The sequence below is a fragment of the Fukomys damarensis genome, unplaced genomic scaffold (genome assembly GCF_012274545.1).
Source record: "Fukomys damarensis isolate Sample0158 unplaced genomic scaffold, DMR_v1.0_HiC HiC_scaffold_17, whole genome shotgun sequence".
NCBI classification, from domain to species: domain Eukaryota; kingdom Metazoa; phylum Chordata; class Mammalia; order Rodentia; family Bathyergidae; genus Fukomys; species Fukomys damarensis.
The window spans coordinates 7,594,849-7,608,241 of record NW_022900929.1 but is presented as its reverse complement, the minus strand read 5'-3'; the positions used below and the strand labels follow the sequence as shown (position 1 = coordinate 7,608,241).

Here is a 13,393-nt window from a genome sequence, read left to right as displayed (position 1 = left end):
ATTAAGATCAAACACAACTTGGACACTGATCACCTGTGGTAGTCACTAGTCTATCACCTTTAAATCATTTGAATATAATTGAAATCAAGAAGCAGTCCAGAACATGTCTGCAGTGAACAAAATTTCAATATAGTGTATTTACCATTTAATGGCTCAGACAGAGCGAGGATGCAAGACCCCTGATCTCAGTTAGCTGATGGCTGAACCCCATGACACTGACTGACCTCGGTCTGCAAGGCCCAGATTGAGTTCCCCAACCTTCTGAATGGTTGAACTCCACAACGTTCTATTACAGCTTCCCCAAGCCCTTTCTTTACAGATGTTCAAAGTTGGGAACTCAGAAAAATACCCTTGATGACCACCTCTGCCTCTGCAGAGTGGGTCCAAAGACTGGCACAGTCAGGAGGACTGAGGGTGGGGGGGGTTTACGCGCTACCTTCCCGGCGCTTGAGCGATGGCTGCTGGGTCGGGAGCAGGCATGGTTCTCAGAACATTTTTTAAAAAGATACAACTTGCTTTCTCAATTATTGCTGTACCATAATGCTAATATAAATAAGACAGCATGCTAGACAAGTAGATCACAGGAACAGGGTAGAAGCCACATACAGAAAAATGTACATTCAAAGATGCTTCTTTTTTTTTTTTTTTTTTTTTTTTTTTTTTTTTTTTTTTTTTGACTTGGGCCCTTGTGCTTGCAGGCAGGTGGCAGAACCACTGAGCTAAATCCCCAGCCCTCAAAGATGCTTCTATAAATAAGAAATTTTATATACTTCTTTATGTGCCATAGGATAGCTTTGAGATAGTTTTGTTAGGTTTAAAAGTTCAATTTTTGAAAATAGTTTGTACTAATTTCTTTTTTAATGTGGAAAACATTACACCACTGTGACTAAAACTTTCAATCAGCATTTTTCATTAGGAAGGCTGCCCAAGAGTGCACATTCTCTCTGAACTGGTTCCACAGTTCAGGACTATCAGATACATTACTGGTCTCCAGTCTTTAAGAAGGATATGTGGGTGTAACTATTATGAACTATAAAAATGTCACCAAAACCATGAGGAGATTGGAAACTAGCATATATGAGAAACAGAAGTAGAAATTTGGGGCACTACTTTGGAATGTAGGCACTGTTTCTGTCCTTGGGTGAATAACCATAAAATGTTAACATGCACATTTAACTAAATCTAAAATGAACCCATACCTTTCCCTTCTTCTGATCAGTATATGGAACGGTAGAATGCTCTCCTGAAACGCCCTCTCATGTCTTACACGTTAGGACCATAGTCAGTACTCCCATCACCCCTCTGCAGCAGCCAGTATTGGTAGTATTTTGGGGGCCGCCAGATGTTTCATTTCATCCGCACATTCACAGTTCCTACGTGCACAGCCTGTCCTTGCTTCTCACACTTTTCTTCCTTCAGTCTCTTCCTTTCGGAAGTGGATCCCTTGAATTTCCTTTAGTGAGAGTCTGTTTATGGTCAGCCACTTCCCAGTCACTTTCCTTTGCTTGTTTTTTGAACTCCTTCCTTCCTTTCTTCATTCATCCACCTGGTGCTTACTGTCCTCTGTGTGCAGCGCTGGGATGGGATGTGCTGACCACACACAGGCAGCCAGGAAATGCTTCCTACTCTCTAATGGTTATCTGCTGCCCTCGTACATTCTTGCTTCCTTTTGACTCCACAAAAGAATGTATGCTTACTTCTGTTACTGTTAAAACTGATAGACTTTCTCTCAATCACTTAAACTCAATTTCTTTTTTTTTTTTTACTTAAATTCAATTTCAAAAGACAAAACTGCCTCCATTTAGATTATTCAAAAACTGTGCTACAGACTGAAGTGCTAGTCTATTGGTTCAAAAATTTTTTTGTACTGAGGATTGAACCCAGACTAGGTTGGAACTTGCAATCCTTTTGCCTTTCCAGAGTGCTGGAATTATAGATGTCACCACCATGCCTGGCTTGTTAAAAATTATGTTATGTTCATTGACTATATATTTTATTTAGAAGATATTTAAAATATAATAAATTATAAAATGTAGATTACATTATATATACAACTTGTATGCTTGCACTTTCGAGATTAAAACAATGACTGCATGGGTACTTTTGCAATTTTTACTTGTGTTTTAAGTACAGAAAAATGATTTTAAAGTCTGAGATAATTTTTTTTAAATCTCACCTTATTTTACATGAATTGTGATTTGCTGCTTTGTTTTGTTTTGTTTTGTTTTTCACAGTGAGACTCAATTAGGAGGTTTAATTACAGTCCTGTGCTACTTTTTCAACCATGGAGAGGTTTGTTTTCTGAAAAATAATTTTTAAGAACTAGAGGTTATGTAAGAAAATGGAATTATAATCATTAAAAATATATAGTTGCTAATTAATTGTGACTTGGCATTATTTGAAAGAACTTTATGATGTTAATTGGTATTTAACTGTACTGATCTAAATTTTTAAATCATTAGAAGTTAAAATATGTGAAATATCTTGCCTGGTCTTTAGCGAGTTTTTACATATACATATGTTCTGTGGAAAAAAGGAAGTACCATTCTCATGAGTCAGACACTCTACGTTATTACATTTATTCCTAGCAAACCCTGTTGGAGGTGGTCGCTATCCTTACTGCGCACATTGTAACAAGGAGTTTTACAGAGCTTAGGTTGCTTACCCAGGATCGCCCATTCTCTACCTGATGAAGCTGAGGTCTCCTTCTCTCCCTTTACTGCGGATTGAACCCAGGGCCTGCACACTGAGCTCTACATTCCTAGGCTGGGCTCAAACATTTGACCCTCCTGCCTCAGACTCCCAGAGTACTGAGATTGTAGGAATGTGCCACCATGTGTGATTATATATTTCACTTTTTGTATTGTGGTAAGAGCACTTAACATAATATCTGCCCTCTTAACAGCTTCACAGCACTGTAATAGAGCATTAACAAAACCCTGTACAGCAGATCTCTAGAATGTATTCATCTTGCTTAGGTGCATCTTTATGCACTTGCATTTCTCCAAGGTTGTGAGCCACCCTGGATTCTGACCATGGGTACCAAGCTGAGGCTTTGCCACCTATGACCTTACTTCTATGTCATTGTGACACAGAATGCTGAATCCAAAGTAGCGGTTTGCATACTAATTCATCCCAGATGAACATAGTTCACCAAAAAGAGCTCACAGAAACTCACGTAGAATGTGATGGATCACTGCACAAAATGTTGCACATGTACAAACCATGTGCCTGACTGTTAGAGCCTGAGGATGTGGCAGTGAGAGAGAGAGAGGGAGTCCCACTGCTACCTCTCGGAAGCAGAATACGTGCTGTGTAACACCATGGGTTACGTAGGGCAGGAGTCATTGTGAGTTCCACTGGGTGAAGTCTTAAATCGGTTAGATAAGGGGATAATAAAATCTATGCTTAGAATGCTTTCAGTACATTATTTCAACCTAAAGCAAACAAATACCTTGTCATTAAACAATCTGTTGACATAAAGAAAAAGCTTTGTTTTCTCTTATGTTAGACTATCAGTGGTATGAATTAACTTTTTATGCAGTTGTAATTCATCTTCCAAGGCTTACAGTTTGAGCTTCCTAGAATAGTAACTTTTAAAGACTGTTGCAGAGTGCTGTAATAAGATTTTAAATTGGTTTGAGAGTTTTCGATGCAAATTTTTTATCATACTCTGACCTGTATGTCTTAGAAATTGTCTTAAAGTATACATGAATATTTAATACTTACATTCTACCCATCACATTACTTGCATTATGTGCCTCACATTAGTAATTCTCATTACTCCCAGTTGTCTTGCACATTTACAGTTAACTCTTGAGGATGTATTGCAGACCCTCAGGGGATCTTGACTACTTGTACCACCTGGACTTGTTAAGTGTAAACTTGGTGTTCCGAATGCCCCAGGGGATACCTGTTGAAGCATTGTTGTTGACAGGCCTGGAGCTCAAGGCCCAGGATGTCTGGGTCACATCTATGGGGCTGGACTGGATCTGGCCCAGGAATCCTCACAGTCCCCATCCCTGCCTTTTTGGGTGTCACTGGGGCTTGCTGTGCTTGGTCCCATAGAGCTGGAACTTGTTCTGGGCTTGGAAGTTGGTTGCTCTGCTCAGCGGTCCCGTGTGAGAAGCTCCAGAATGGATAACTTCGCCCAGCTTGCAGAAGTAGGATCCAGTAGGTCTGGCCTTAATGTTCCCAGAGGAAGCCAACCCGGTGTTATGTGAATGATGTTTGCTGTCGTGGACCTGACATGAACCCACACTTTCATTCATCTCAGGCCACGCGTGTGATGTGGACGCCACCTCTCCGTGAGAGCTTTGCGTTTCCGTTCCTGGTGCTTCAGATGTATATTCTAACCATGATTCTCAGGTAATTTTTATTTATAAAACAGCTAAGTAAATTACAAGATAAGTTTCTAAAATTTGCATCAACCTGTTATAATCGCCATATTTAGGCTATGGTTTTTAGTTATTTAAAAAAACAGCGTAGAGTTAAGGTAATCTACAAATTACTATGTAAATTTGATCTCCATTTTTGTTCTGGCTAAAAGTTTTAGATGACTATATTATAGTAAATCAAAATACATGTGTTCATGTGTGATTTGCAATGATTCAACAGTATTTGAAAAATAATTTTTTTTGTTTGAAGTTTATGTGCTTTCATTGTCTTCCAAACTGTGTTTTGATGGAGCATTCATATATGTGCCATGAAAAAAAAGTGTTCTGTGTGCAAAAGAATTTGGAAAATACTGAGATAGAGTGCAAATTCATTTTTTTGTTTTTTTGTTCGTTTGTTTGAGACAGGGTCTCACTATGTAGTTGAGACTGCCCTGGAACTCACTATGTAGCCCAGGCTGGTCTCAACTCACAGCGATCCTCCTGTCTCAGCCTCCCGAGTTCTGGGAATACAGGCGTGCGCCACCACGCTCAGCTCGTAAATTCATTTCTGAATGATACTTCTACCAGTTCAGCCAGTTTTATCTCAACTGTTTTTCTTGGACACATTTTTGTTATTGGAATAAGTCTGAGAAACAAAATACTATAAATAACTATGATAGAAATAAGTTTCATAGAATGTTAGTGAGATCTCACAGTGAATGAAGTAATGATCAGCGTCTTCTCCAAAATCCTAGGGCACTCATCACATTTCATCTACTTAGTCCTGGCAGATCTACCTGCTATGCAAATCATTTGTGTACATGTCTTTGTTGCTTTCTTCCTTCCTTCTTTCTTTCAACTGTAAACTTGTGAATCCTGCACAAGTACAGAAATGTCTACATCCGTATTTGCATCTACTTAAAAGTACCACACTAGAAACAGAGACCAAGCCCTGTTTATCTCTAACCACTGAGCACTTAGCACCCTCCCCTGTGAACATTTGAGCGGCTCCTGTGGTAGTTGATTAAATGGAGGTCAGTTCTGCATGGTGCCGAGGTCACAAGCCTTAGAGAGGAGCAGGCTAACTCCTGATGTGTTACCTGCCTGGCGAGTTTATTTGGGGATTGCATTGAGTCTGGGGCATCTGCTCCCTGTCCAGAGTTCTGTTTGTTCAGTACATTGCCTCTTCTGAATGAGTATGGTGAAGAAGGGTGCTCATGCCCACTACTCCCCCTTCATTCCCAGTTTGATTACTAGGAAGATGATTAACTGAGGTGCTGTCAATTTGGACAGGCAGGGGTTTCATAGAATGCAGGGTGATACTTAGAACATTTAGGATTGTGTCCTTGAGGACACGTGCTATACTCTTCACCTGAGTCACAAGTAATTTTTGTTTGATCAAATACAAGATTAGCAAGTGCTTAATTAATATTTTGTGATAATGTTACTAAACAATATATTTAAATTTTTGCTTTTGAAAATTTATCTATGAAAATATTACCTAAACAAACCCAATACAGCTTTTATAAAAACAACAGTTGCTGTTTTATTTATTTAAAAATAGAGTTGCATTTCATTTTTCATCTTCGAAAATATCCTAAACTCCTCTGGGCTAAGAGGTGTTAGTTACCATATGCTTTCAGATGGCTGAACGGACAATTTAAACTTCAACTGCAATAATTCAGCTCTATTCCAGAATTAGTTTTTAATTTGTTGTCTTAAATTTTTTCATAAGTTTTTCCACAGTTAACATTTCTTCACCAACACTTATACTTTTCTTCACCATTTTCTGAAACATAAAATTGGTGATATACAAAAACTAGTATGTATAGGGTATAATCTGGAGTACACAGGGCCACTCTCCTGCCTATTTTCTTCTGACTGTCTTTTCGTGTATTTAATTTTGAAAGTATATTTACAGGGAAATAGACTTTTACATTTATTTGTTCATTTTAAAGATTCTAAAGTAACCTCTTTATTGGCTGCTTATTATCCTTTTTATATTTAAAGCATTTTATTCAATGATAAATTATACATTGTTATTTTTGAAGTGCTAATTTCAGATTTTTTTAGTAAACTAATTTTTAAGGCTAACCATATTTTGTTGTGTTATATCAAAGGTGAAAGGACCATTTCAGTTTTGTCATTCTGCAAGTAGTCTTTTTTTTAGCAAGTGGCTGTCTTCATGGCAAAACTTACTGATCCTTCTTCTCTCTGCTAAGGATCTCCAACAATTATGGAAAACATTACATTGCCCTCTGTCTTGCCAATGTTGCTTTTATGCTTCCCTGGCAGTTTGCTCAGTTTATACTTTTTACACAGGTAAGCTGATTTTAAACTAATTTAAAATGGATGCAATACGTTCTTGGTATGTCTATAGAAGTTTTAAAGTGTGGTTACTTTTATGCTCTAAAAGATTTCCAAAATACGAATAATTATGAAGATTACATAAATGTGATTTTAAAATAGAAATTATACATTCTTTAGTGTATTGATTACTGATGAATACGAATGATCAACACATAAGGGATTTTTTTCCTATTACTTTTATTCACCAATGTTTCCACTGGAGGGCACAGTAACACCCATGTATATGCTTCCCTGTAGGTTTTCTTTTCGGGGTGCCAGCAGCTGCACTGACTGCTAAGGCCAGTCCTGCCCTTCATGATCGGGGTTTCTCCTCTGGTCCAGCTAAATGTTGGCCATTTTGTCTGAACAGAATTTTACCTGGAGTCATGTCTCAGAGCTGTGATCATGATATTGCTTATATGATTGTATGGAATTGAATTCACATGTGGCTTCAAAAACAGCTAAATAAATAATGGTAATATACTTCATAAAAGTTGGGAAGCAGAGAGCAAAAGTACAATGTTGACAAAATTTCATGACACTGAGATCTTCCACTAAGGCTAACAAATCCTAATATTGATAATAATAACAATATAGAATAATAATATTCTATATTGGAGTTGAGAAATTCCGCGAAGAGGCCTCATGCTGCCAGTTATCACAAAGAATGAGATTATATCCTCAGTTTAATTAGCACTGCACATTTAAAGAATGCTCAAGGTATTTCTATTCTTTTACGACCTTTTAATGGGCCCTTTTCAGGTTACAACACAAAAATGATTTTGTGGCTGTCATTATTTGGACATGTTAACATAGGAGAATATATTTTTCTTGAGCAACTCCTCATTGCAAGCAAATTTACTATCCAGTGTGTTGATGAAACTATGGGATATGATAAAAATATGGTGATTTTTTTCTTTCTTTTTCTTTTTTTTGGTACTGGGGATGGAACTCTGGACCTTGAGCTTGCAAGGCAGGCAGCAAAATCACTGAGCTAAATCCCCAGCCCTATGGTTAATGTTTAATTTGAAAAAATGTATTTTGCTAATCATAACCTCTCAAAATTCCCTCTTGACTTTGAACATATTTATCCAGTCATTCTTGCCACTTTCTGAAGCAGTTTGAAATCATTTTTTCATGAGTATCTTTGTCGTGCTGTTGTGACTGCCTCCATATACTGAGTTGATTCAAATTTTTACTTTTCATGGCCATTTGAAATTGCACAGTGCCAGATCCAGTGACTAAGGTAGCTAAGGCTCTGGGTTCAATTCCCAGCAGCACAAAAAGCAGAAATAATAGCAATAAAATGGACACACTGTGTTTTTACTGTTATCATGTTTTTAAAAATTTAAACACACACCATATTTTTTTCCCTTTTATTGAGTTTATTGGTACAATCTAGGTATACAATATAGTTACATTCATTACTGGGATCCTGTACCTTCACGTGACAGGTCTTGGTTCTCACTTTTTCCCCTTGTCCCTGCCCTCCCTTCACCCCCTCCTCCCCTGGTCATTCGAGAGATGCAGATGAAAACAACACTGAGATTCCGCCTCACCCCACAAAGAATGGCTGCTATCAAGAAATCACACAATAACAAATGTTGGCAGGGTCGTGGGGAGAAAGGAACCCTTCTCCATTGTTGGTGAGAGTGCAGACTGGTGCAACTACTGTGGAAATCAACATGGAGATACCTCAAAGAGCTGGGACTAGAGGTTCCATTTGACCCAGCCATCCCTCTGCTGGGTATCTTTCCAAAAGAATTAAAAGAATCATACCACAGTGATATATGCACACCAATGTTTATAGTGGTTTGTAATAGCTAAAATTTGGAAACACACCATATATTTTGATTACCCCCTTTTAAGTAAGCCCTCTGGGTAAGTTTGATATTACCTCAGTGATCTTCTGTCCATTCAAATGAATGTATGAGGCTTTTATTTTTCATAGGTATGAAATCTGTTTTAGTGTTTGCCCTGTCATACTCATGGGGTAATTCAAAGTTACTTTTCTTGGAATATCCTAAGATTTTATCCTTGATAGGCGTTTTCATAGATTAAGGTTAAAATTAATGTATTCTGACCATCGGAGAAATGTGGTTCAAGGGAGCCAAAGATTGGTGACATTTTAAAGAGAAAAAACTGTGTTACCTTTGTGAAGTTTTGTCTTTAGGTCTAAGGTGTAAAGTCTGTGTCTAGATTCTTTTTTCTTGACTGGGGATGTTCAGAGTTTCCAGCACCACTTGTAGGAGACCATCCATCTCCACTGAGCTGCCTTCACTCCTTAGTCAGAGCTCAGCTGCCTGAGTTTGTCTGGGTTTATTTCCAGGCTCTCTGTTTTGTGCCACTGATTGCTTTGACTGTTCTTTCTTCAATTCCATACTCTCTTGATCACTGTAGCTTTACACTAAATCTCAGAGTCTCTTAGTCTTCATTTGTTTTTAAGCATTTTCTCTTTGCCTTTGGTTCTGTGTAGATTTTACTGTGGTAATTCCTGTGTGGCCAGGTTTTATTTTCTTCCTACTTTATTCCTCCTCAAGGGTTTCTAATGTTTCACAAATCAGTATTTTATTTTGTCTGTCAATTTTCTGAAGTTTTCAGCTATATCTCTTTAAATATAGCTTCTACCTAATCGCCTCCTCTCTTCCTTGAATATAAAGTATAACAGAGTTGATCTCCATACCATGTACTCTGTATCTCTTGTTTTCTTTCAAATATTTTCATCTTTTTATCATTTTGTACTTCCTTTCAGATACTTTCTTCCGACCTGTCTTCTAGTTCAGCCCTGCTTTTGTGCTTATTCTGCTTTTAAACCCATGCAAATGTCTTAATTTATTGTGATATTTACTTGTAACATTTCAATTTCTTTCTCGTTTCCAGGGCTCTCCTGAAATTTTCATTCCTGTATATTATTCCTTGAACACATCATGCACCGTTTACTTTCATGTCTGATTGTGCCAGGGTGTTTTTAAGTGATCCGCAAACAAATGATGGTCTCTATTTCTAAAGAGTTGTAAAAAAATAAAAACAGAAAAATACGTGTAACAGAGTCTGTATGTGGACCGCAGAGCATAACGTATTTACTCTCTGGCCCTTTCCAGACAAGTTGGATGATCCTGGATCTAGGACCTTTGTAGATCTGTTTCTGCAGTCTCAGTCTTGTCTCCTCCTCTCTATCTTATCTCCTTTTCTCAACGTCTTACCTCCTCTTCTCAGAATACCTCAGTGTTATTTTTGAAGTGCTGTGGAGCTAGTGTGAGACTAAGTTGATATGAGGTTTCTCCAGAGAAGATTAAATTTGCTTCCAGCAGGCAAATAAGGCACTCAGCGTCTTGAATCGTATTTGTGCAATGAGATTAAGGTGACTCAGTGGTGGGGTTCAGCCCTTCTGAGGGGTAACCTGTTTCTGGTTCACTCGTAGAGGTAGAGTGTAGTCCTTCGATGCCCAGAACCAAAGCCTGGGTCCTTAGCAGGCGTCCCCTTCTTGGTGTGTCCTGCCCACCCAGTCTGTGGAAACGCCTGCCGAGCCTGCAGGTCTCCCAGTGCCTCTGAGCCTGCACACAGCTGCCTGTATCAGAGCCTGCAGATACTGCTGGGAGGAAAGTTATCCAAAACGCATGGTCCTCACGATAGATTCCCATCCTTTCCCTGGTTTTACCTTGCTAATTGCTCACGTGCTTTGCTAATAACCTATAATTTTCATATATATCTTTTTGTTTATATATAATATATATGTAGAGTTCACCAAGATTGTATACACCAGGAAAAGAAAACTTGTATAAATATTCTAATACTAAATTTATTGAGACAGCATGAGATTAAAAAATGTTACCTTTGGCCTCTACAATTACAAGAGGTGCTCAGAGTGGTGCCCATTCGCTTCCAGACTTTAACTGTGTGTGTGTGTGTGTGTGTATGTGTGTGCATGTGTGTAAGTGTGTATACATTTTTTGGCAAATTATGTGTGTGTGTGTGTTTATATGTCTGTGTGTATTTCCCTACATATTCCACTTCTCAGCTGGAAGATTGGTTTGATCTAATTTGCCTACCATGATCAGAAATATGATTCCCCTTGGGCCAGGGATTTAGCTCAGTGGTTCTGCGGCTTGCCTCACAAGCACAAGGTCCAGAGTTCAATCCCTGGTACAGAAGGAAGGAAGGAAGGAAGGAAAATGACTCGATGACTCCCCCTCTTACATTTACTTTACCTGTGAACTGTATTTATTTTCTAGATGTTTTCACTTTTGTAATGTGTGTTTCAGACAGCCTCGTTATTTCACATGTATGTTGTGGGGTACATTCAGCCAAGCAAGTTTCAGAAGATCGTTTATATGAACATGGTAACATTTTTAATGTTTATAAATCAAATATTAAAATAAGTTCCTAGAGTTTATAAAACATAATTAATTCTGTTTATGATAGTGTTTAATACATATAATGTTGATGGTTTCTGGAAAGAAAACTGGGAATGGGGCTGGGAATTTAGCTCAGGGGAGCTACTGCCTGCCTCAAAAGTGAAAGGTCTCGAGTTCCATCCCTGGTACCAAAAAGAAAACTAGGAATGTGCATTAAAGATACCACATTATACTTTCAATTACATTGTAGACGTGTTGGACTCTAACTTTGGATTCTTTATTTTTTTGGTACCAGGGATCGAACTCAGGACCTTGCACTTGTGAGGCAGGCAACAGAACCACTGAGCTAAATCATCAACCCCTAGAACTTTCTTGTTTTATTTACTTTTGTCTTTAATTTTGAAACTTAACTGTCTTTTCTCCCTTAGCCCTGAGATTTCTAATACTTTGTGCAAATGGACACCCTACAGTGGAAATTTTATATGGTTGCATTTTGTTTTTTATTTTAGTTTCCAAACATATCTTCCTTAAAAAAAGAAAAAGTAATCAAGCCTCCTCACTGTTGGAAATCATAAAGTAAACAGAAAGCACAAGATTATGGAAATAGAGTTATAACTGTTTATTATTTTGTCATTGAAATAATAGAAACAATACTTTTTTATAACTTTTCTTTGTTCATATAACAGAGAAAAAATTTAATTGTGCTATATGAATTTATGGTCTTGAATTTTAATATTTAGAAACTAGCAGTGACTTGAAATTCTATGGGCCCAGACCATTACTATTCTCTATACAGATAACATTTGTGCTAGAAATGACTATATGTCTCCGAAGTTTTTCATTATGCTATGCATATAATACCTGTGAAGCAAGTGAGTTTGTTTGTTTGTTTTTCATTTTGCAGATTTCAGTTGTCCTCTGTTGTATTTTGATGTTTGGGAATCCAATGTACTTATCTTCTTATTACTCTTCATCTTTGTTAATGACGTGGGTAAGTGCTTGTTAAGCTCATGAAGTGTTTCCCCCCTGGTAAGAGCAGCTTTCCATGTCTAGTATAAGTTTTCCATTTCCTGATTATTCACATGAAAAATTTTTTCCCATATGAAAGTGTTTCTCTACCTTATCCCTGAAAAATAGTATAGTGAACAATTGTCCTTTTTAAAGCAACACCCAAGTAAATATTTTTAAAGTGATAACAAGATATCGAGACTTACTCTAAAAACTTAACTAAAGATCTAAAAGATCATTAACTAATTATCTAAAAGATGTAGAAGGATTTGTCTACTAAATTGTTGGATGACATAGCACTTCTAATAAGTGGTATTTTTAATTTCATATAATTGGGCAATTTCATAACTCAAAAACATACGAAAGATCATTAGTTAAGGGTAAAATGGCTTTTCTGTTAAGTAACTTTAGTAGGCTATTACAGTGACACTACTACTGCCCTAAATATTTTTGGAGCTCTTTAAATTGCCTTCACAGGCAATTTAATATTCTTTTGAATATTCTTCATGAAGTCAAATCTTCACCTTTTAAGATTGGATTTGACTTTTGGGATTGGCCAAAATCTTATGCATAAAGTGAATGATTGGACTGGGTGATCTAGATTTTAGACAGAACGTGATAAAACAGTCACATAATAGGACTGATTTGCCTGTACCTATAACTCAGTTGAGCAATTGCAAAATAATTAGAATAAGTGCATGGCCTCTTTATGTAATTTACTCTCATGGACTGACACTCATTTTAGAATAGATAGTACTTTCCTTGTGTGGTACACTGATAGAATATTTGGGCATTGTTCTTAGGTTTTAACAGTTTTGCTTCCCCTGTGCTTTTTCCCTCAAAATCTCTTCGCTTTCTCACCCTGCCCAAATGTAAGCTTGCTTTTTTCAACATTGTGTCACAATTTTCAGCATTGCAACATAGCGGTACCCACACACCATCTACCTTTCAGAGGGGTTGCCCTGCAAAGCGTATCCAGCATAACTCAGTGAGGTTTTAGCTTGTTTCAAGAGGCAACTTCTTGCCCCAGAGCATCTAGTTCTCATTTTGAGGGCGTTTCTCGTGTCCCTGACCTGAAGATTCAGCAACTGAGAAGGAAAATGGCTGTTGGCAGTTGAGATGGAAGGGTGTGGCTGTGTAATGTTTGAAATGTAGCATTTGTATGAAATGTAGCATTTGTATGTTAGTGTTATTGATTTCATTATCTGTCACATGAATTTCAGGTGATAATTCTCAAGAGAAATAAAATTCATAGATTCAGAGTATCAGAACTCAACTTTTGGGTAAGCTTCAGTGTTTTTAACA

General features: G+C 37.5%; 1 protein-coding gene across 1 annotated transcript in view; it reads left to right on the top strand.

The window, feature by feature from the left end:
* Positions 1-13,393, top strand: part of LOC104860368 (probable C-mannosyltransferase DPY19L2) — a 78,020-nt gene that overhangs the window by 27,898 nt on the left and 36,729 nt on the right. Inside the window, exons 8-13 of the mRNA XM_010621500.1 lie at positions 2,235-2,292; positions 4,277-4,368; positions 6,599-6,698; positions 10,988-11,065; positions 11,985-12,071; positions 13,312-13,371. Coding sequence (XP_010619802.1) covers positions 2,235-2,292; positions 4,277-4,368; positions 6,599-6,698; positions 10,988-11,065; positions 11,985-12,071; positions 13,312-13,371 — 475 coding nt within the window. The remainder of the gene's footprint in view (positions 1-2,234; positions 2,293-4,276; positions 4,369-6,598; positions 6,699-10,987; positions 11,066-11,984; positions 12,072-13,311; positions 13,372-13,393) is intronic.